The sequence below is a fragment of the Pseudoliparis swirei genome, chromosome 5, assembly GCF_029220125.1.
Source record: "Pseudoliparis swirei isolate HS2019 ecotype Mariana Trench chromosome 5, NWPU_hadal_v1, whole genome shotgun sequence".
NCBI lineage: Eukaryota > Metazoa > Chordata > Actinopteri > Perciformes > Liparidae > Pseudoliparis > Pseudoliparis swirei.
Genome location: NC_079392.1, coordinates 10,324,748 through 10,349,452, shown reverse-complemented (window position 1 = coordinate 10,349,452; position 24,705 = coordinate 10,324,748). Strand labels below are relative to the sequence as shown.

The window sequence follows — 24,705 nt, the reverse complement described above, 5'->3', positions numbered from 1 at the left end:
CTCAGCTCCTTGCAGATCATATCTTCCTCTCCAGATTGCAAGATAAATGCTCTGCACTCCCTCTTCATCCTATGCACTCTAATACTCGGAACATATCAACTTCAATATGATTTTATAAAATAGACTGTGCAATCGCATTTTACCGTGTGTTTTGCGTATGTTTGTGTTCATGCAATATTTACTAAAGCACCCAAATGTGAGAAACTATTTGCTTGCTGTGGTTACCAGAAAGAACATTCATGTCATTATTTCCATTGTTAATTTTTATGTTTGTAAGTGTTATGGCATGGTAGTGACTCTGTGGTCTGTGCTTCTAGTGAGCCACATGTATATAGCATTTACTATAGATTATCCGTGGAACACTTCGTCTCGCCTCATAACAAACTCCTTCTAAACTTAATCCGCTATTCGTTGTTGTTTTCTGTTCCATGAAGATTCATTACAGAATGCAATCTTGCAATCAACATTAGCATCTTTAAATATCACATGAGTTGGAAATATATATATGTTATGCACCACTTGGTTGTCTAGTCAGATGATAATTAAAAACAGAAAAATCAACAGAATATAAAGAGTGTCTTCCTTACTGATTCTTTTGTTTCTCACAGAAAACACAGCCATTTTCCAGACCTCCTCATCCACCCTCCTGCACTCCACACTTACATGCGCGTCTCTTCAACCACAACATCACTGAACAGCACTTCTCCACTTTACAGATGTGTTCAGGTTGTCCTTGGAGATTTCCCTGTGCAAACAAAGCTCTCTTCCCCCTCTATCTCTCTCTGATGCCACCCCCTCTGCCTCTCCCTCTATCCGTCTCAGCTGCTCTCTCCCCCCCGCGATTTCACACCAATGAGCATGCCGTGTGTAGCTCTCACTCGCTGGCATCAGAAACACTAGATATCTTCAGCTCTACAGATTCATACAAATACACAGCAGCATTGGCTAGACGGAGACTGCATTCCGCCAACACACACGTTGGGGAGAGGCAGTGATAAATAAGAAGGGGGAAAAGAGTCCAGCGTCTCTCGCACACAGCAGGCTCAAGGTAAAGGATCCATATTCATTTATTGGATGACAAAGTGTTATGTAATTCTGCTGTGGACAAAGAGCATTAGGTGGTCTATATGGTTCACCGGGCTGATTATTATCTGCCCCTTTGAAGAGCGTATTTTTCCATCAGTGAAAAGACTGTTGGTTAACTGATTCAACATGAATGTGGAACATTGGAAACAGTAATCTAACTATTTATAGGAGAGAAATACAAGCTCCATTCAGTGTCCTATTACCGATGTTTCAGCTAATTCAATGTGTGCTTGTGTTCATTCGGTTCGGCTGCATGTTCATATTTCTGCCAACAGGATTCCTTATTCACGCATGTCTTTTGTACCATTTCCTGTGAGCAATATACTGAAAATCAGTTCCCACCCTCCCACCTTCCCTCCCTTGATGAGGGCTTTTCATTTCCGTAAATGTCACTCATCAGAGCGATCAAAGATGGAAGAGGGCTTTGAAGCCCACACAAGTGCCACCTTAAGGTGAGATGTATCCAAAGCCATCCATAACATTCAGATGTTTACGTTTTTTCTCCATTCTACTCCTACTTACTATACATTTGACCAGTAATTGACCACTTGTTCTTTTTTAATTAGTGAGCTTTAGAGGTACTAGTAGGAGGATTATGGTACCTTCGCCACATGGCCAGGTTGGCTGTTTAACTCTACTTTCAGTCTTTGTGATAAGCTAGGTTGCTACTGGCGATCGCTTCTCATGTATCGAGCATAAACAATAGTATCAATCTTATCCCCAGTTCTTGAATCAGAAAATATGCTCGCCCCCCCCACCCCAAACAAAATATCTAAACCAAATGCTTTTATTTCCCTAGACATGATAATAAAATGCCATTAGCACGAGTTACCAGGAGCAGATATGTTATGGCGAACCAAACAAATATGTCAACAGTTTATATTTTCGACATGTTTAATGTTGTATTAGTGAGTAGTTTGCAAACATTTTTAATGTACATTATATTTTATTAAATTGCTAAATCTCCACCATCTCTCTCCCTATGTTTATCAACATAATTCTTTGGAATGGTGGCGGTCAAAGAGGTCAGCGGTGGTACTGCAATAGCACCGGTTTTATCAGAACTAGAGAGAATGTCTTCATTGAAAGGGTAAAGATTGCAACTCAAGGTTTTTCTCAATGTAAAATATTTGTTTGCTCTTCTCCCAACTAGCTTTGGCAAATCTTTGATTGACTGGCGCATTCTTGCAAATACAGTCAGTCAATGTAATTTCGTTAATCCACAAAATACTGGGATCTTTTGTTTGGTAGAATGTAGATCCAGTAAAAACTGTTGACAGCCAGGTCTGTTATGCTGTGAGCACCATGAACAAAATCCCAGGTATTCAGTTGGCGGCGCAATAAAATTAAAACTGAATTATTTTAAATTGACTGTTACAGGTGGTGTCAGTACTGTCACCACATGTGAACAAGTGAGCAAGTGCACATATTTAGTGTAATGGTACAAGTCAGCTTGTGCTTACACACAGTGCACAATATATGGAAAAACATCTTGACATCCTACTTAAAGAAAGAGCTTGGAACAAACTGACTACATAAGTGGCTAAAGGCAGGATGAGCAAAGAAATGGATGGATGGAACCAAGCACATGTTCAAATTTAAAAAAAAAAACACGTGGTATAAAGTGTGAATGCTAGGATGTGCTAATCCATCGTGAATATCCAGACAACAGATGACAGATTAATTGTTTTCTTGTCAGCCACTGAATAGACAAATAACATTCAGGGTTCTTGTACAGTACCTTCATATAACTCCATCAGCACTTCTTCTCCAGACTGCAGTGTATGTTTATAGCATGTAAGCAAAACCCAACTGAATCACAAATACAGTATTTTGCCAGCCTTTATTTCTTATTCTCCTCATCACAACACCACCCCGAACTCTAACCCAGTCACATCCCATCATCTTGGGATAAAGCTTACAGTAGATGACAGGCTATTTTTTTGTTACCAACTGAGCAAAATGTTCTCCAGAAATGAATGCAAGTCATTGCTGTACCCTTATCATCCTGAACGCCCCCTGGCCCACATGTGCTCTGAATAGTCCTGTCCAGATTTACTTGAGTGTAATAGATGGCTAAAAAAATACGTGGCTAAAGATTGGGAAGTCGTCTTCGCTCTCATTTAATCGAGTGGTAGGAACTTCAAGCACTGTCAGTTTTAAGGTGTATCTGAAATTTATCAAGAAGGCAAAACAGGTTATTAATAGAGAATGTAAATATGTCAGGAGGCATGTCATATTGGGACAGTAGCTGTGAAGAGCTGGTTGGGTTTTAAGACATTCTATGCTGGATGAAAGCTGATTATCTTGCTATTGATTTTGATTGATATTAGTCATTATAATTAACTCACCTGGAATTTGAAGCAATATTAATCAACGTTTTTTAACAAGCTATAGGTTAAATGACAGTGAACGACGTCTTTCACAGTAATCACAGAGAATTATCACCTGACTTTTACAGCACATTTACTGTCTGGCTCACTGCCACCAACCTTGTTTCTAGCAGCAACAGACAGTCCAAAAAAAGTCTTAACCCTTGTGTTGCCTTCGGGTCATTTTGACCCGATTCAATATTTAACACTCCTGTCGCCTTCGGGTCAATTTGATCCGATTCAATGTTTAATGTCGGTGTTCTTTCGGGAGTCAACAAACAAACATAAAGTACCTCACACTTAAACTTGGAAAACAATATTAATTCTAATAATTTTCTGGAGATTTTAATAGCTGGGGTCATATTGACCTCAAGGGTAAAATATGTTAGTAAATATAAAGGTAACAGGAGGGTTAAACATTGAATCGGGTCATATTGACCCGAAGGCGACAGGAGGGTGAAACATTGAATCGGGTCAAATTGACCCGAAGGCAACACAAGGGTTAAAACCCCACCGTATGCTGCTTGGCCAGCAACAAACAGCAGGGAAAAAAAGTCTGAGATTGGCTGGTAAACATGGTCGACGATTCAGCAGCTGACTTTGTAAGGGGGAAAAAAGAACTAAAAGGAGAGTGAATGTTGAATTTTTAATTTAGACATAAGCAGAATCATATTTTCAATTTCAGAATCAGAATCAGAATCAGAATCAGAAACAGTTTTATTGCCAGGAATGTTTACACAAACGAGGAATTTTTTTTGGTGGAAGGTGCAACATTTGGACATGACAAACAAACAACAATCAACACGACAGAAAGACAACAAGTAATGTGAAAGTGTTTGGGTGTGTGCTTCAAGTGGTGTGTTTTAGTTAAAAGTGTATGTTACGCGTGGCGTGTGTTTAAGTTAAAGTGCATGCAAATAAAGTGGCATGTGTGTGGAGGAGGCCTCAAGTTAAAGTGCATGTTAAATTTAATGCTAATTTCTCAATGTGAACTATTACAAATTACATGTCTGACCAGTAATTTGACCACTGGACGGTCATGACACTTTTGCTCATGAGAACTGACTAGCTTAAAACCTACCTTGAAAGTATTTTTATTTTATTTTAATTGAATAGTTGTTTAAAATATTTTGACTCGCCCTCCTGTAACAATAGATATGTTGCGCTTACTAGTCAGAAACCAGTCAGTTGTTTTTCCAGTGGACTGCACCATATGCACCTGACAGCTCACACTGGTTTCTGCTCGCTGGCCTGTCCCAAACGAGATGCTTACATATTGCAATGAGGCTCTCCACATTGAGGATAGAATCAAGCCACACAGAATATCTAGATGAAGCATAAAAGGCTACATTTAGTTTGACTGTTTAACAGATCAAATGAAAATCATGTAAGTTAGCATGTACGGTACATCTTAAGAAAAAAATATAATATAAGCAATTTATGTGGTCAGTTACTTTGATTCTTTATCATCAACACTCATATATTCGGATTTCATTTTCATGTGAAATTTCAAACAATTGCAGGAAAATACATTTTACTGTGATTAAGCATATAGAAAATGTATAGGTCGATAGATTAGCATAGTTAAATTTTTACAGATGCCTCCCACCCCAACCTACATTTCTGTTCCCTGGTCCAAGCACCTTTTTTTAAATCACAAAGGAAGGTATAAACCATATGAATATTTAATATAGGGTGAATTATAATAATTAAAACCTGTCGCAATGTAGAGAAAATAATTCACATGTTTGTCAGCTCAATACAGAAAATAAGTGGTAACAGCCGAACACATGCAGGTGGGAGAATAACATGAATCTAAATAACATGAGTGCACCTCTGTGGACAGAGGATACATCATATAAACATCATAATATTTGTGAGCAGATGGCCAATCTTTTTCAGGTTACCAAACAAGCTGCAGGCTTGCACAGTGCAGTTCTATTCTTTCGGAGATTAAATTATAAACTCCTGAGGCTTGTGAACGGGACACAGATTAAGTTGAAACGAGAGAAAAAATAATAGATAGAGGAGGTCCTGCGTGGTGGGGGGTGACATTAATCTGACTGTACATTGTGTGTATACCTCTCTGCGTAGAAAGTCGATTGAAATGGTTTCAGGGCGTTATGTGCTGAAAATCCCCCAGTTATCTCTGTCCTAAACTGACCTACTGTTGTGAGAAATGTGCTCAGGTGTCCTAACACGAGGCCTCAGTGGAGTAAATGTTATGGAAAATGACAAATAGTAAAGAACATGATTCACTAGTTCAAGCTAAACGCAAAATCGAGAATTTACCCATTACCTCTAAACAACTCCTTTTTATTTGATTGTATTGTATATCTTGGAAACATGCTTGCTGCTGCATCAAAGACATTTCCCAACGGGGATGGATAAAGTATTTCTATTCTAAACCTAATCTAATATAATTATGGCAAAGGCTGAGCCGGCAGCAATGTAGCTAGCGGCGCTCACGATGCTAACGGTGCTGACAGCGCTAACACCAGCAATGGGTCTGACCGAGCTAACAGTGTATAATCTGAGGGGGAACTGGAGGGGTCACCGCTACATGTGTGACGACGCCGACTTTTGGAACGGCGTCGTCACACGTGTAGCGGTGACCTCTCCGGTAATGGCAAACACCGTATGAGAGCAGTGGAGAGTGGCGGTCATGAGTTAGCTAGTGGGGGCATACGCACATGTACTCAACTTTTTTTTTTAATTAGCATGATTATTTTGAAGATTGAAACCTGGGAAATGGGGAAAAGTACACTAGTGGAACTATACAGCTAGATTATTATGAACTTTCACCTTTTTTTAGGATAACAGGAGCCTCCTGAACAAAACTAATGAGTAAAAAACGGAAAAATACTGTAAGCATGCATGTTGTTTACATCCCAAATATATTCTGTTCTGTAAATCTCTGTTTTATAAACCTCTGCATGATTAAATGGATGTAGACATGCTCTAAATAATCTGTTTGAATATTTATACTTCTGCCTGCTGAACAGGCTCCACCTGTACATAAACAGAACAGCAGAGAAGTGTAATTATAGGCCCACCCATTGTGCCACAGCGAAGAGAGTCTCCAACAATGTCAGGCCAGCCGTTCGTGTGATTATTCCTCAAAGCTGTGGCTATATATGGCACCTGTTTATTAATTCATCACAAGTACCTGTGAGCCATCACTGGTGACAACTAAATCATAAATATTAAACATCATAAAGACAATCAATGATTCAGTTTGAAGCACTGCAGAAACTGATTCACTAAGGATAGGAACAATCACTTAATTCAAATAGAAGAGCACTCAGTAGAGCGCAGGTCTCAGCTCGGTGTGTCCACACGACTGTAATCACGCTTTTGTCACTCGCACGCTACACAAAATAGATATGCTCTAATTTAATTCGATGCAGACGATTACATAAACATCCAAATGAATGTAAAAAAAACAAAAAACTATGAGGACAAAATTGAAGAGAGTATATATAAAGATAAATAAGATACGGTATAAAATGCTGAATAAAAGTCACAGTGCACATCAAACCGAAAATGATTGAGTCTGGAATTAAGTCCTGCAGAGTTTTTCCCTGATAATGGTGCATAGAAACTGAACACTGCTTTCAATGTTTAGTTGTGACTCTTCCACAGAAGCTCATGAATAGACTTTGTTAATAAACCCTTCTGTGCTTTATGAAACCAACCAAGTGTCATACATCTGTGGTATAGTCGTGGGGAAGGGGGGCATCTCTCTCCTCGAGCAAAAGCCGGTTCTCTTGAAACACTAAGTGACACCCGGTCACAGCTCGGTGGTTCTGCAGAGATGAGACAAGCAAGTGATCTTGTTTCAATGTTTGTGAAGAAGTGGAGGGCGCAGAGACTCTGACAGTGAGTGAGTGAATTAATGAGCAAGTCAATGAATGAGAATCAATTAATGGATATCTCGGAGACAGCTCCTGATAAGTGAAGCTGTGGGAAAGCAGGATGGGCTTCTGTGTAGAAGACCCGAGTGGACTTATTAGACATTTACATAAATAATTGTTTTATTTATTGTTATAACTATTACTTTAGTTGGTGATACTTTAGTTAGCGTGAGTACTAGTAACCACAGTATTGCTTTTGTATTCAAACTGTACAATTATACTAGTCTCTATCCACACTGTATTACTACAATACCTCGAAAAACAGCAGGATGTCTGTATGAAGAGTGATTCAGATTCAAGATAAAAATGTGATCTGATATAACTGAGCGCAACTTAAAGTGTCAAAGAATTCCGCTTGGCAAGTTACTATTTTAAGGTGCACTCAGCAGGAATGAGAGGAGGGATGTAACCTGTCCTGAAGATGTTCTTCTTCCCACTTGAGAGATGGCACAAGACACACGTGGCCTTTAACACCAACGCCAGAGCAATTATGTTCACTTCATTCATGCATTGTGTGCCGGGTACAGTTTAGTCCACGTCAATTCATCAATACTGCCAATACTGTGCAGGTTCTTGTGCAATAGCTCATTCACATTCATTTGAATGCTCTCTGTGTATATGAATCTAATCTCATCAGACAAACCCCGTTTCATGATCATTTTGCGGCATGTCAGCTAACACATAGTCATGAAACTGCTGGGTGTCTTCTGTCAGCATCCAGAAATGAGGAAACGGAGGGAAATCTGAAAACCTGCATTGCACCAAGTTAGGTAACATCAAAGAAGATCTTTGTACAGACACTCCGACACTACTAACCCTCATCTAGATTTTGACTTCTGAATCCACCAACCCCAACAGGCACATCAGACATCGGAGGTCGGGCGGATGTTGCTTGTACTTTTAGATGCATGAGGCGCACTTGTGTATATCTGAGACATTAAAGTGACGTTGCTGTTTTTAGCATATTTCCTCCAGGAGCCGGCCCTGCTGCATGGCTGAATAGAACATGCACTGTTTCCTCCTGACTACATGGATTTGTCAGGGATTTTATAAATAGCTCAGTGGCACGTGTCTGCGCCACACTGCAGACGAAGAATCTAGCTCACAACAGTCAGCGAGATGCAGATTTGTCAAGAGAGATGAGGAGAGAAGGCACAACAGGAGGGGAGGGGCATCCCTGTTTTTTATAATTTGGCACACGCCAAATGGATTTATCAATATTTTCATGTATCTTCTCATCAACTTCACTTGATGACCTCTGTCTGCTATTAAAAAAAAGGCACATGCTGACATACATACTAATTCTACATAAAAAAATAGTTGAAGGCTGGTTCCCTCTTCCAGTATTAATTTCCGAAAGCTGCTGTACAATGTGCCAGTTTTCCCTTTTGTCCATCCCACACAAGGATTCAAGGCCAAATATTTTACATGAAATTCAAAGCACTAATTGCAGTGTGTTGATGCATATACATTCCGCATGGAATAATCTCCCAGTTATTTTACTTATTATGGCTCTATCTGATTATACAATCCATGAATGGCAATGCGCGGTCTTAAAGGACGAGGACCTTAATGAGCATAACTATGAAGCCATCAACGGGAGCTAAGCAAGACAAGTAGCGAGGCATGTGATTGTATTAGTCATGGTCCTCAGAAGATACATCTTAATTGATATCATTAAAATAGAAACATGTTTTTTTCTTTTCTAGAGCTTTTGCTCACTCCTCATTCGCTCGCAAAGGGTGCATGAAAAGTTCAAAAGTTACAAAATGTACCGTGTGGTGAGCTGGTTTTGTTCGGGGAAACTAGAAAATTAGAAGTGTTCTCAAGGTTAATCGCTTTTATCAACTTAAAAAATGTAAGTTCCTCATTCTAACTGTAACGAATTTTTCCCAGTAATGTTTAAAAAATCCCATAAATTCCCCAGAAGATGTTTCCAATATACGTGAGAGGTTTGGTGACCTCTTTAGAGGAATAAGCCTTCGCATTATGTGATTCTATGACCTTCAGTGTGCGTTTCAACCTTAACTTTTCATAATTTTGCCTCCCTGACTGCCGTGGCTTTGAGACCAGCGACGTATCCTGAATTATTATTGGTGAAATTGTTTTGTTGTTGGAATTCCTGCCGTCGTCGTGTGATTAAATCATCCTAATTTTTTTCACTACTTTCTGCAAGTCTGCAGGGAGAAATCTGATGTAAAACTCCACCGGTGATCATCCAACGCAGTCTATACATGGTCTGCTCCATTATAATTTGTAATAATCCTCTCTGAAAATAACTCATTACATTAGCAAATGAAATGTAATTTGAGATTATGACTCGCACAGATGACACACAAACTATACTCCAGTCCAGTGCATCCATTTTATATATAACGTCTGATACATGAAGTGGCGGTTTCTGGGGCAAACTGAAAGGCAATATCCGAATTGTCATATTAATCCAATGTTAATGCGATGTGTCCTTCTTTCTCTCACACAAACATGCATAACAAATAGTCCGAGTAAGACGGAGGACACAAAGTGACAATTCAAAGAGCTTCGGCATTCACGTGGATAGAGTCCTCGAACTCAAGCAAATGGCTTTCAGGTGGTTAATAAACCGTACATTTCAAGCAATGTTCCCTATTGAACAAAATAATCCACTCAACTGATGCAATGGTGCCATCCAAGAGACAGGAATACTAGTGGAACACTTAGCGTGAATGGACACATACTATGAATAGATGGATGGATGGATGAAAACAGATAGATGTTGTTTTAGTGAAGCACACCATCGTCTACCGGAGTTCTCGGCAAACTTTTACGAATCAGATCCGTCACAAATCGTAAGATACACTTATCATGGGAACATTGCTGTCAACTACTTTGACCTTTATGAATGGAGGGAGTCGGAAATTATTTAATCCAAAGTTTTAATGTCTTTTTCCACTGGCCAATTTATAACGTTTAATGTCAAATCTATTTCAGTGGATTGTAATTGATGCTGTGTGTGCTCTTGTTATGTCTCGTTCTTTGTACCTGACGCTGTACCTGGCTATGTTGGGTTTTTGTTTTGTTTTCTCTCAGAAGAGTTCTTGATCTCAATGAAATGATTAAGCAGAGGTTATATATACAGGACTGTCTCAGAAAATTAGAATATTGTGATAAAGTTCTTTATTTTCTGTAATGCAATTAAAAAAACAAAAATGTCATGCATTCTGGATTCATTACAAATCAACTGAAATATTGCAAGCCTTTTATTCTTTTAATATTGCTGATTATGGCTTACAGCTTAAGAAAACTCTAAAATCCTATCTCATAAAATTTTAATATTTCCTCAGACCAAGTAAAAAAAAAGATTTATAACAGCTGAGTGTTTGTCAAGGCTCAGGAAACCCTTGCAGGTGTTTCGAGTTAATTAGACAATTCAAGTGATTTGTTTAATACCCTACTAGTATACTTTTTCATGATATTCTAATATTTAGAGATAGGATATTTGAGTTTTCTTAAGCTGTAAGCCATAATCAGCAATATTAAAAGAATAAAAGGCTTGCAATATTTCAGTTGATTTGTAATGAATCCAGAATGCATGACATTTTTGTTTTTTTAATTGCATTACAGAAAATAAAGAACTTCATCACAATATTCTAATTTTCTGAGACAGTCCTGTATATATATATATAAAATGTTATCACTTTGTTCAGTGTTACTTTACATTAGATTACATTTAGCTGACACTTTTGTCCAAAGCGACTTGTTACATGTATACAATGCAGACACAGCTACAGGGAGCAACTCAGGGTCAAGTATCTTGCTCAAGGACACATCGACTAGGGCAGGGATTGAACCGCCAACCGCCTGATTGAAAGATGGACCTGCTAACCACTGACCGACAGTGGCTCTTTAACACTCTGTAGCTAGGGACCATATGTTTACTGGCTTAGTAATAATGTACTCTTTAAGTGTTGGATTGAAACATCCTTTCAATTTGAAAGGGGAGGCGGAGCTTTCCAGAGTAACAGTGACCGTTGTCATCAACACTGGGTTTTTACTCTTGCTCTAGTAGTAATGACTCTGAGTCAATTCACTTTAACTTTAATTCACATCAACACAGGGGGCTATTTACTCTTGCTATTGTTGTAATAACTCTGAACGAGTCAATTTACTTTGTCACTGAATTTTTTACTGTGTTCTAAATATAATTGCTGTTTTCCACTTGTACTTTGGATTCACGTTAACATGTGACGCAACAGTTGTTGGCGATGTTTTCTGCTGTGCCTTGGTCCTTCCACACACATATTATTTGGAGCTGCTTTTTTGTATCTGAACCAACGACATACTGGACACAACGTTGCTTCTCATGTTGCCGTGACAAACACATCCATTAGTCAATTAGTCAATCTGTTTGTATGTCTTCTTTCATAAACAGTCAGACGACAACATGATGGCAGAAGGCATTGGGCTTCACCCTCTCGTGTGAGTTTGGTTGCAAAAAAAGATGGCCACTGACAAAATGTCAAACTCAAGGCTTCAAAACTGTAGTCCACACACCACTGGGTGGCGTCACGGTGATGAGCTCTCCTTCCACATATACACAGACGATGCCACCAACTCTGTGCAGTCGCTAGTAATTTGACTGCATGGTACTGCATATGGCTGCTTTACAAATTGGACTGTTTTGGGATTGAGGCTCATTTGCATGGGAAAGTGCAGATTTTCATGAAATGTACACATATTTCTTACTTTTCTAAACGTGCACATTTGATGGAATTTGCTTGGCAGCGCAGTTATTGGTGTAATTCACCCTATGCGGGTGCTTTGAGTAATTTTCCCCGAAGTATTATGTGTTTTCTTCAGCAGAATCAGCACCATGAAGACCCGACTAGGCTGCCTGTCCAACAAATCGGACTCCAACAGCGACTTCTCTGAGTTCCTGCCTCCTGCCCACGAAACCACTGCCAGGTGTCTCAAGTGAGTTGGCCAATAAGTCCTGCGCCTACTTCCGTGGGACTGCAAAATCCCACGCTTCGGTTGTGTTACATAACTCGCCCGACACCACACTTGGCCTTCAGAGCTTGGACGCGTTATGAACTTACATTGAAGATTTTAAAACTCTTTGAAAAACCTGAAGTATTCTTTCAGATGTTAGTATTTTAGTGGGATGTCCAATGTCATGTATTGTCCTCTCAGCCAAGATAGCCAGCAACATGAATGAGGAATTCAAACTTCTCTTGTTCCTAACACTAACAAAGAAATTGTTTTTAACTCTCAACCTCAACAGTTAACAAGGCCATTGCACATGTATGTCAATAGAGGAACATTTCTCTCACTCATTTAATTGGTTTAAACTTTAGCTGCCCTCTGCATTATTTAAATAATATATTAAGCAACACCATTTCAGCAAATTAGATCATTAAGGAGGTGCACTAATGCCTTAATTTGTATTAACAGCAAGTGCACAGGATGTGGGTGGTCAATTAAAGCCTCATGACATTTAAAGTACCTCCAAGAAAATGTGTTTTCCTTCATTTGTCAGCCAGCGCAACCAAGTAATTCAACAATGTGCTCAGACACAAAATCCTATCATTAACTTTTCAGAGACGCATGGATTATTATTAAGAGACGTCGTTCTTCAACTTTGATGTTGACGTGAATGCGCTTCGCTTATCGCCTTATGTTCCAGATTTTAATGCTTCCTCCTTATCCCATCACGTGTTCACCAAGTGCAGCTCGTGTTCTTCTTCTATCTCATCTCTTTCCTCCATTCATCATTCTCTAAGTTGAAGAAGATTTTACAATTACATGATGGCTTTCGAGAAGAGGGTGAATTATACATCAAACTCTGCTGCCCTTAAATAATAAATACAATACCATCTTGTGTTAAAAATGTATGAAAGCACCGTGGTTGGTGAGCATCGTGTCCTTTGTCTTTCCTCCATCAGAGTTTCAACGGATGAGGTTGTTCGGTGGTCCGAATCGTTTGATCATCTCCTCTCTCACAAATGTAAGTAGACGTGTTCTATTTTTCAGAAGTCACCACTGCGCAGGTCACGTACCACGCGATTAAGAACACAAATGCCACTTTTATGTCGCGGTAGTGGTTTCCTGTTTCTCAAATAGTCTATTTTTTGCCCAGCACGAGTTAATTTCCCCCCTTCAAGCGTGTCTTATGTAAGGTTCTCATTTCTGTGTTCCCGCATCATGAGTCACATGTCTGTGACCTTCCCCATGGACCAAGCACACACTGGCACGGACTCACTCACACACATGCAAGTGGACTCAGAGCATGTGCAGAAACACTCACGCACACACTCTTGCTCCTTTTTTGAGTGACGTGAAAACTACTCTTTGCCTCTCAACATACCCCGGAAAGGAAAGACATTTAAACTTGGATTAAAAGAACAAATATTTATTTGGAAGCAGGGAGACTATAAGAAGTGTTCCACCTGCTATGATTTGAGTATGATTGAAATAAAACTCAAAAGCACTTTTCTGGAGAACGAAGTGGTTGGAGTAAACTGTAAAATAAATATCTATTTTGCAATAGCAAAAACAGAACCCATGGCTTAATAGGTGCCATAAGCGATTAGAACAAAAATAACAGATACAGAACACTATTTCACAGGCAGGTGCACGAAGAAAAGCATTAGAATCAAAGATGAAGACAAAACAACAAACAATACGGACACTGATGTATTGTCTGGAGCTGTAATAACTGTTCTGACTTGTGATCAGACAAAGTTGACCTAGTCTGTTGTCTCAGTTTCTTTTGAGATCTTGGACAGAAAATCCCAGTTTGAGAGCAGGCCTTTGAATCAAAGTCTATATAGTGGCCAAACGGTGGAACTACAAGTCACGTGATGCCACGGGTGCCAATAGACTTATCCCCATATACTTACATTCGAAAAAAGTTGTCTATAACTCAGCAGATTAAATATATACAGTATATACATGCATATATATGTGTGTATATATATATATATATATATATACAGGACTGTCTCAGAAAATTAGAATATTGTGATGAAGTTCTTTATTTTCTGTAATGCAATTAAAAAAACAAAAATGTCATGCATTCTGGATTCATTACAAATCAACTGAAATATTGCAAGCCTTTCATTCTGATTTATTGCTGATTATGGCTTACAGCTTAAGAAAACTCAAATATCCTATCTCTAAATATTAGAATATCATGAAAAAGTATACTAGTAGGGTATTAAACAAATCACTTGAATTGTCTAATTAACTCGAAACACCTGCAAGGGTTTCCTGAGCCTTGACAAACACTCAGCTGTTATAAAAAAAATTTTACTTGGTCTGAGGAAATATTAAAATGTTATGAGATAGGATTTTAGAGTTTTCTTAAGCTGTAAGCCATAATCAGCAATATTAAAAGAATAAAAGGCTTGCAATATTTCAGTTGATTTGTAATGAATCCAGAATGCATGACATTTTTGTTTTTTTAATTGCATTACAGAAAATAAAGAACTTTATCACAATATTCTAATTTTCTGAGACAGTCCTGTATATATGTGTGTGTGTATAAAATGCACTAATATCTGAAATCCAGTTATTTTCCTTCCTAGAAAATGTGAATTACACAAAAACAAATCAGTGCTTAAATCATGTGTAGGAACCTTTCACAGTGTTTATTAAAAAGGCTTGAAATTACATCAATTGTTGACTACAATCACTGTTTTGTGGATGCCCATTCATCCTCATCAATTTCTTTTCATAATAAGATTCTATAGGTCATTTTGAATGAAGCTTCAAATGTCTCTTAACGTGTTTTTTTAAACCATCCGATACAAAAAAATGAAAAATTGGATTTTATGTTATTGTGACTGTATAAATATAATTGTGCTGTGATTGATGCTAAATTGCCCAGTTAATACAGGAAGGGAGAGCAAACCGTTTAAGTGGTTATGCTATTTTTGAAAGGTTAAACGCCAACAAATATGGGTTGCTTTATGTTTTGTTACATAATAGATCAACATTATACATTTTGAATAGATCACATCTATTTTTCAGTCAGAAAACACACAGCCACCACTGAAATATAATTATTAAAATAGAATAATACTGGTAATATCAGTGAAGCCTGATCATTATCAAATTCTTAAAACATTTTGTGATGCCTGGAGTCTCTTTTTCAGAATAGAAACTGTCTAGTTTTCTTCTGAATCCAAACTTTTTTTAGCTTGCAAAACTAGGATGCACCACCTTTCACATGGTCTGTCATCAAGGGGATTATCGGAATCATATCAAACACTGTGCCAAGGAAGGGATTAGAGACAGCCGGCCCAGACTAAAAGAAAGCTGTAAACACGCCGCACTCACATGACAATTATTTGTTTTGTCCAGATCAAGGTTCTGACATAACACCTGACACAACACCTTTGTTACAGAGTCAAGAATAGAGCCCTCGCCAGGCGTGACACACCTGTGTTTCCTTTTCCAATTTACCGCGCATAAGAGAGGTGAACCACAACATGAACACACACACACACACACACGCACACAGATACACTACAATAACTTACTTCAAAGCAACGGGAACACAGTATTGAATGTTCCCTTTAATTCAAAAGGACGGATAGTGTGTACACCAATTAGACCTGCGGTCTGGTGTGATTCTTTATTGTGTAGAACTGATTGTGTGTTTGCTGGGGGCCCCGACCTGTGCGCACTGTCAGCTGGCTAACACGCCTTGATAGTACAAGAATAGTGTGTGTGCTTGATAAGCGTGTGTAGCTCATTGTATCAGGGTTACAGTTTGCATTCGAGTCAAGGGTGATATCCAGAGTGAGAACAAAAAGTCAGCATTTACAGAATTTAGCACAACAGCAGCGTTTTTTTAAGCTAAGCTACAATGTATTTATTAAACTAGAATCGGCACTCGGTAGAGCGCATACCTTCGCATATCACAAGATTGGGCATTGAATTATGAACATTTTGGCATTAGTTGCATGCCAATTGGATAAAGATTGACCGTGCTATGGTAAAAAGAAGATGTTGACCTTTCCATGACCTTGACCTTGACCTTTGACCCGATCGATCCCAAAGTCTAATCAAATGGTCCCCGGATAATAACCAATCATCCTACCAAATTGCATGCGATTCAAGAAGATGTTGAACTTTTTGATGACCTTGACCTTTGACCCGATCAATCCCAAAATCTAATCAAATGGTCCCCGGATAATAACCAATCATCCCACCAAATTTCATGCGATTGAAGAAGATGTTGAACTTTTTGATGACCTTGACCTTGACCTTTGACCCGGTCAATCCCAAAATCTAATCAAATGGTCCCCGGATAATAACCAATCATCACACCAAATTTCATGCGATTCAAGAAGATGTTGAACTTTTTGATGACCTTGACCTTTGACCCGATCAATCCCAAAATCTAATCAAATGGTCCCCGGATAATAACCAATCATCCCACCAAATTTCATGCGATTCGGTTTACAACTTTTTTTGTTACGCGAATAACACGCATACAAATAAATAAATAAATACACGGCGATCAAAACATAACCTTCCGCATTTTCAATGCGAAGGTAATGAGTTAATGACTTGTCCAAGTGTGCAGCTTGAGTCTCCACTGACCGTCTCAGGCCCATCTGCTGTGCATCGTCCACTCGACTCCCAGCTGCTTCTGATGTCTCTGGTGTATTTAAGTGTGTGAGTGTCTGGTCCGCCTCCTGTCGGTTCACGAAGTCTCCTTGATGCTCTGACACGTTCTCAGCTGGAGGCCCGGTTTACGGTCGAGGTTTGCCTCAACTCAGTCTTCACCTGCACTCTGTTTTCAGTCCGCCTGCCTTCTGGATGCCTTCTTCTGTCTGTCCGTCGTGCTTGATCTGTGAAGACATGTCCAAACTGCCTCAGTCTAACCACCTGCCAAGCAACACACCGTCAGTCCCTTTCCAAATGAAAGAATCAGAATCAGAACTATTTATTGTTTCAAGTTTCAAGTTTCAAGTTTCAAGTTTTTATTGTCACATCCCCTTTTATACAAGTATAATCGGTTTGTGAAATTCTTATGTGCAAAACACCCGACAGCAGTAGCAGACTAAAAAAAGAATAAGAATGAGCATAAACTATACAATATCCACACAAAAAAGAAGAAAGTATTAACAATATATATATAAAACAATGTAATAGAATATACATCATGACAATATATATATATAAAACAATGTAATAAAATATACACTTTTTTGAGACAATATATATATATATATGTATATACATACAATATATATATACAATATATATATATATAAACAATGTAATAAAATATACACCATGGCCATAGATATTCACAGAATATGTTCTGGTGTATAGTTTTAATGAGGGTCTCAGTCCTTGTTCAGCAGCCTGATGGCCTGACTGAAGAAGCTGTCCCTCAGTCTGTTTGTGCGGCACTTGATACTGCGGTATCGCCTGCCTGACGGTAGAAGGGTGAACAGTTTGTGGCCGGGTGGTTATTGTCTTTCAGCATCCGCGTGGCCCTGGCCACGCACCGCTTGGTGTATATGTCCAGGATGGAGGGAAGCTCACCTCCAACGATGTACTGTGCCGACCGCACCACCCTCTGTAGTGCCCTACGCCCAGGGCGGTGCAGTTCCCGTACCAGATGGTGATGCAACCTGTCAGAACACTCTCGATGGTACTGGTGTAGAATGTTCTGAGGATGCGGGGGGCCATGTTGAATTTCCTCAGTCGCCTAAGGAAATACAGGCGTTGTTGGGCCCTTTTCACCACGTGAGTGGTGTGCGTGGTCCATGTGAGGTCCTCGGAGATGTGCACGCCGAGGAACTTGAAGCTGCTGACCCTCTCTACTGCAACTCCGTCTATGGAGATGGGGGTGTGCTCTCCTCTCCGCTTCCTGTAGTCCACGATCAGCTCCTTGGTCTTCTTGACGTTGAGGACGAGGCTGTTCTCCTGGCACCACTGTACCAGTGATCCAACCTCCTCCCTGTAGGCTGTCTCGTCGGCGTCGGTGATCAGCCCCAACACTGTTGTGTCGTCAGCAAACTTGATGATGACGTTGGAGCTGTGCATGGCCGTGCAGTCGTGGGTGTACAGGGAGTAGAGGAGAGGGCTCAACACGCATCCCTGAGGGGCTCCCGTGTTGAGGGTCAGCGGCTCTGAGGTGGTACTGCCCATCCTCACCACCTGGCGGCGGCCCGACAGGAAGTCCAGTATCCAGCTGCACATGGTAGAGTGCAGGCCTAGACCTCTGAGCTTGGTGTCGAGCTTGGCGGGAACAATAGTGTTGAACGCTGAGCTGTAGTCCACAACCAGCATTCGCACACAACAGTTCCTCCTCCAGGTGGGAAAGGGCGGTGTGAAGTGCCATGGCAATTGCGTCGTCGGTGGATCTGTTTTGACGATATGCAAATTGCCATGGGTCCAGCGTGGCAGGCAACATGGAACAAATGAAGTCCTTGACCAACCTCTCAAGCATTTACTGACAATCGAGGTGAGGGCTACGGGTCTCCAGTCATTCAGGCAGGTTACCTTGGGGTGTTTGGGGACAGGCACAATGGTGGACATCTTGAAGCTCTCAGGAACAACAGCCTGGGACAGGGAGAGGTTGAAGATGTCTGCGAAGACTCCTGCCAACTGGTCTGCACATGCTCTGAGGGCGCTGCCGGGATGTGGTCGGGACCTGCCGCCTTCCGGATGTCCACCCGCTTGAAGGCTCTGCGCACGACAGCCTCTGAGTTGATCAGCAGGCTGGTCTCCTCGGCGGCGCTGCCTTGGCGGGCTGCCGTTCACGCCGAACCGAGCAAAGAATGTATTTAGCTCGCCTGGGAGGGAGGTAGAGGAGTTCTCTTCACCGCTGGTTCTCCTCTGAAGTCCGTGATTGTCTGTAGCCCTTCCACACACCTCTCACGTCATGGCTCTTGAGCTTTTCCTCCACCTTGTTCCTGAACTCCCGCTTGGCAGAGCCGATGGTCGTAGCGGGCTCTTTTGTATTCCGCCATATTCCCGAGTCAAAGGCGGTGTTACGCGCGGAGTGCAGCGCGAACATCGCCATTTATCCACGGTTTCTGGTTGGGATAAATCCGAACCGACTTGGTAGGAACAACGTCATCTATGCATTTCTTGATGAACCCGGTGACTGAGGACGCGTACTCACTGACGTTGTTGTCCGACGCGACCCTGAACATATCCCAGTCAGCACGCTCAAAACAGTCCTGTAGCATAGACTCCGATTGGTCCGACCAGCGTTGCACTTCCTTCACAGCGATTGGTTGCTGCTTAAGCCTCTGCCTGTAGGCGGGAGTAGTTGGATGGAGCGGTGGTCCGATTTGCGACGGTGGGCGGAGGAGGGCTTTGTATCCATCCCGGAAGGGAGTGTAGCAGTGGTCGAGAATCCGCTCCCACGTGTTGCTTTTTATGTGTTGGTAGAACCGGGAGAACTTTCTTCAGGTTCGCTTTGTTGAAGTACCCCGCCACAATGAAAGCAGCCTCGGGGTGTGCCGACTCCTGCTCGCTGATTGCCCCGTAGAGTTCCTTCAGCGCTATGTCCGTGTTAGCTTGAGGCGGAATGTACACAGCAGTTACGGTGACTGCTGTAAACTCCCGCGGTAGCCAGAATGGTCGACACATGAGCATTAGGTACTCCAGGTCCGGGGAACAGAACGACTTGAGAGTATGTACATGACTTTGGTTGCACCAAGATCTGTTTATCATGAGACATACCCCCTCCACGATCTTTACCAGAGAGAGTCTTTGTTCTGTCCGCGGTGGACGGAAAATCCTGCCGGCTCGATGGCTGAGTCGGTAACCTCCTCCGACATCCATGTCTCCGTAAGGCAGATGATGCAGTTGTTCTTAGTTTCCGGTGGAATTGAATACGAGCCTGTAGCTCGCATAGCTTATTGTCCAAAGACTGTACATTTGCCAGTAAAATGGTGGGTAGTGGGGTCGATTGGCTCGACGTCTCAGCCTAACCAGCACGCCAGCTCGCTTCCCCCTCCGTCGGCGACGTTTGCGTGAGATCGCGCCTAAAATGGACGGAGATAGTTCCGCTACTGTTCCTGGCGGGACGTCCGAGTAAGAGTTGAAAAACTCTGGTAGGCGGCGAGCAACTGCCGATCCAATCTCCAGAAGTGTGCATCTGTCGTACGTTAACTGGCTGCTAACGTTTTGTGCAAAAATAGTCGCAATAAGAAGAATAAATAACAAAAAACTACTACAAAATCCGGGAGCTCGCAACACAGCAGCCATCACGTACGGCGCCATATCTACCAAGTATACCAAGTATGTTGGACGTTCAAGGAATTTGTCTTGGAAGGTGGTGCATAACATTGGACAACTAGAATGGGCACTCGGTAGAGCGCATACCTTCGCATATCACAAGATTGGGCATTGAATTATGAACATTTTGGCATTAGTTGTATGCCAATTGGATACAAATTGACCGTGCTATGGTAAAAAGAAGATGTTGACCTTTCCATGACCTTGACCTTTGACCCGATTGATCCCAAAATCTAATCAAATGGTCCCCGGATAATAACCAATCATCCCACCAAATTTCATGCGATTCGGTTTAAAACTTTTTTGGTTATGCGAATAACACGCATACAAATAAATAAATAAATAAATACACGGCGATCAAAACATAACCTTCCGCATTTTCAATGCGAAGGTAAGAAGACAAATAAACACAGTGCAAGAAATATGGATATGTTCAATTTACAATTACATTTAATCTTAATCCTCAAAGAGCCTCGGTGGGACTACTCTATTGTCAAATAATCGATTCCATAGAACGATTTGAGAGCACCATGGAGTTTCTATTTCTTTTATAACTAGCGCGATAGAGCAATGTTTCAGCTTTTCCCTCCAGTATCTGTAACCACTTATCATGTTCAGGGTTGCAGAGCCATTCAGTTTAAAATAAGGTCTTGAGGTTTTTTGTTGTTGTTGTTTTTATATACCACTTTTTTTTTTTAAATACATGTGTTAATGTTTCTATCAATCAATTCTGGATGTCAATTCATATTTATTAACATGCTTTTAAACCTTTAAACCTTTTCTGACTTTCTCTCAAAGTACTGAAAATGACTTAAAGTAAATATGACACCTATAATCCCAAATTTTACATTCTCAGCAGAGGGCCTTGGTTTTGGAAAAGTGTGTTACGAGGGAGACATTTTTTTAAAATATGCTTTCCAATAAGTTTAAGGAGACGAGGGAATGCTGTCGAAGCTTGCAGACTTCCTGTTACTTGTGACATCTGCTTTTCACTTGTGATACCAAGGTCCACAGTTACTCTGGGACTTGATCAAACAGCAGCCCTGTGTGTGTGTGTGTGTGTGTGTGTGTGTGTGTGTGTGTGTGTGTGTGTGTGTGTGTGTGTGTGTGTGTGTGTGTGTGTGTGTGTGTGTGTGTGTGTGTGTGTGTGTGTGTGTGTGTGTGTGTGTGCGCTCGCGCTTGCGTGTGTGTGTAGCCCTGTGTCCATGTAAACCTGCATGTTGTTATGTATACGCTCGTCTCTATGCATGTAATATGTGTGAATATGCACAGAGGGACCATCCCCTCCGCTCTGCCCAGCTTTATAAGGTAAACAGCAGAAATTAAACGGGTGAAATTTGCATGTCAGTGTGACATGAGCGCACAGAAAAACATGCCCTTCCTCTGTGTTATCAGTGAGGAGCACATTAATTGATCACTTATCTTGACTGGTGAAGACAGAATAAAAAGCGATGCTTTTGTGGGAGTATTTTGTTCTAATGTTGTTGTGTTCTAGTCATGAGAGCCGTTTCCCGCTTCAGGGAACAAGAGTGTGTGTATATCTACTGGAAAAACATAGGGTGAAGGATATTGTGAAATGATCAAGTGACTCTACTCTATGATGATGATGATGATGATGATGATGATGAAGAAGAAGAAAAACATCCAGCATCCGGCTGTACAGATTTGGGTGCTAAGCTGCATTATTAATCCTGTTTTTGAAGTGCCGTTTGTTGTTTTTACCTCCTCCCCTTACCGTCTCATTCATGTGTGATTTCCAGATGGCCTGGCTGCCTTCCGGACATTTCTCAAGTCTGAGTTCAGTGACGAGAATATCGAGTTCTGGATGGCTTGCGAGGAGTACAAGAAAATCAAAAGCTCAACCAAGCTTGTGTCCAAAGCAAACAAGATCTTTCAGGAGTTCATCGATATTCAGGCACCCAGAGAGGTGTGTGTGTGTGTGTGTGTGTGTGTGTGTGTGTGTGTGTGTGTGTGTGTGTGTGTGTGTGCTGTTTTAATGTATTTTTCCTTTTACCTAATGATGCTTGCTAAAAGTATTTTTTTGATCAATATATAGTGATTTTGATTTCAGCTTGAGACTATAAACACTGCTGTTTCCTTTTCACAAAGAGGAAGTAAGACCTCAACCTTTCACTGATTTCACAATCGCCAACAGAGTGACACGGTTTCCCAGAAATCTATTTTGACCAAAACTCTGTAGGTTTAGGTGCTTTGGGTACACACGAGGTCATTTGATATTCCCAAATCAGTGTTTTCTCATCTGACACTGCCGTGGTTAAGGTTTCGTCAGGCAGCCAAAACTACTGAGTAACAATCATGGTCAGCTGATGTAGAGTGTGCAGAACAGACGATGCCAAGTGTGACTTACTGTAAGGGACCCTCAACCTTTAATTAAGAAAATGTTTGTTCCCCTTAACCCGCCAGGTAAACATTGACTACCGCACCAGAGAAAAGACTAAGCAGAGCCTGGAGGATCCGTCCCCAACCAGCCTCAACGAAGTCCAGGCTAAAGTCTACAGCCTCATGGAGAAAGACTCTTACCCACGATTCCTCAGGTCCAAGATGTACCAGGAAATAATAAACCGGGCTAACGCTCAAGGTCAGCGGAGGTCTGTTTGAATCTGATGAAGACCACAGACGACGTCAAACTGGACCTACACTGTAAATCCCGAGTTAACCCTTTGACATCATCTCTGAATACTGTGAATCTGCAAGGATGGGGCGACATGCTTGACTGTTTCCTGTTGTCTACACCAGCTCCATGCATGAAACCTCTCGAGAAACAAAGTGTCTTGGTGGACTGCACTCTTCAAGAAGAGATTTGATAAGGATAAGCTAATTGTTTACCTCCAGTTAGTGCTGGGCGATATGTCTTTAAATAAATAATCACAATAATAAAAGAAAAGACTTACGTGATAGTTATATTTATGACGATATACACTATTTTAGGAGATATCAGACACAGCCAATGCTTGGGGAACAAAACATATACTTGACTTAAAGGTATTTATTTCATGAGGAAATAAATATGTCGGGGGATAAATATCATGACGGTTTTATCGCCCAGCACTACCTTTACTTATCTTAAGTTCTTTAGGAAATAGACACCGTCGTATGCAGGTGGCTAGATCAATAGGGTAGTTTGTGTGTTTACGTTGACCAATGAAGTGAGTGAACACCTATTATCTGAAACGCTGCCAAATTAGATTGCAATTAGATATTGATATAACTACATAATCCTGTGTATTGTAAACTCGTACAGGTATTCTATGTGTATGAGGATAGTGAAGGGTTGGGTTACTTTTTGTTTTCAATTCACTCGTATTCAGAAAGCAGAAATGTGCTATCATCTGTGAACTTGTTTCTGTACATGTGCGTGCGCGTGTGTACACAATGCATCCTGACAATCAGTCATTGACGACCAGGAATATGTGGTGATTTATTATAGTTCATTTTTTATTAATTATGTATTTAGGCCAGGTCATTGAACTAAATAAAACATTTAATAAATGTACTCTCTTACTCATCAACATTAGATTTCAAATGACTCAATATTCATGATACTTTACTAAAATGTAAATTGAAATTACATAATTAATTTGGTTGAATGTACCGCCTAATGAGCATGCAGTGCTTCATTACACTAAATATCAAACATTGGCCTCCTGCTAGTGGTGAATTGAAAGCAACAGCCCCGACCCACAAATAATCTGAAAAACGTGTTGTGCAAATTTCCTCAACAATTTCTAGCATGATGCAATACTCAGAATAACCATTTCTTTAACTTGTACAGTATGTAATGAAAATGTCTGCAAAAAATGTCAGTAACATGACAGTGTTTGAAATGTGCTCCCTCAGCATTTGCACTCCTTTTTAAAATAAGACAATTTGAAAAGATTTCAGGGAAGACAAATATTTTTCTTTATTGCATGTGCACCGTAAAGGCCAAACTGTTGGAAATGCAACCAAACTGGCTGAAAATCATATCACCCTATATGATATGTTACTGTGTTCCACATAAATGTAACCTCCCCGCTCTATTTTGCAATTAAAAATTAATCTGCATCTAT

General features: G+C 40.6%; 1 protein-coding gene across 2 annotated transcripts; it reads left to right on the top strand.

The window, feature by feature from the left end:
- Window positions 1-962: 962 nt before the first annotated feature.
- Window positions 963-24,705, top strand: rgs8 (regulator of G protein signaling 8). 2 transcript variants are annotated; one of them, XM_056415354.1, is made up of 5 exons: window positions 963-1,048; window positions 12,218-12,328; window positions 13,300-13,361; window positions 22,396-22,562; window positions 23,060-24,705. In XM_056415354.1, the coding sequence occupies exons 2-5, from the start codon at window positions 12,228-12,230 to the stop codon at window positions 23,252-23,254; spliced, it is 525 nt and encodes a 174-aa protein (XP_056271329.1). In that variant the 5' UTR covers window positions 963-1,048; window positions 12,218-12,227; the 3' UTR covers window positions 23,255-24,705. The 2 variants fall into 2 exon arrangements, with proteins under 2 accessions (XP_056271329.1, XP_056271326.1); XM_056415351.1 differs by having other exon boundaries at window positions 12,196-12,328.

Bases quoted from the DNA above. Each gene is read 5' to 3' on its own strand.
- rgs8 (XM_056415354.1), top strand. From the start codon at position 12,228: ATGAAGACCCGACTAGGCTGCCTGTCCAACAAATCGGACTCCAACAGC. The intron at 13,362-22,395 runs GTAAGTAGACGT...TGTGATTTCCAG, and splicing joins TCATCTCCTCTCTCACAAAT to ATGGCCTGGCTGCCTTCCGG. The intron at 22,563-23,059 runs GTGTGTGTGTGT...TTAACCCGCCAG, and splicing joins ATATTCAGGCACCCAGAGAG to GTAAACATTGACTACCGCAC.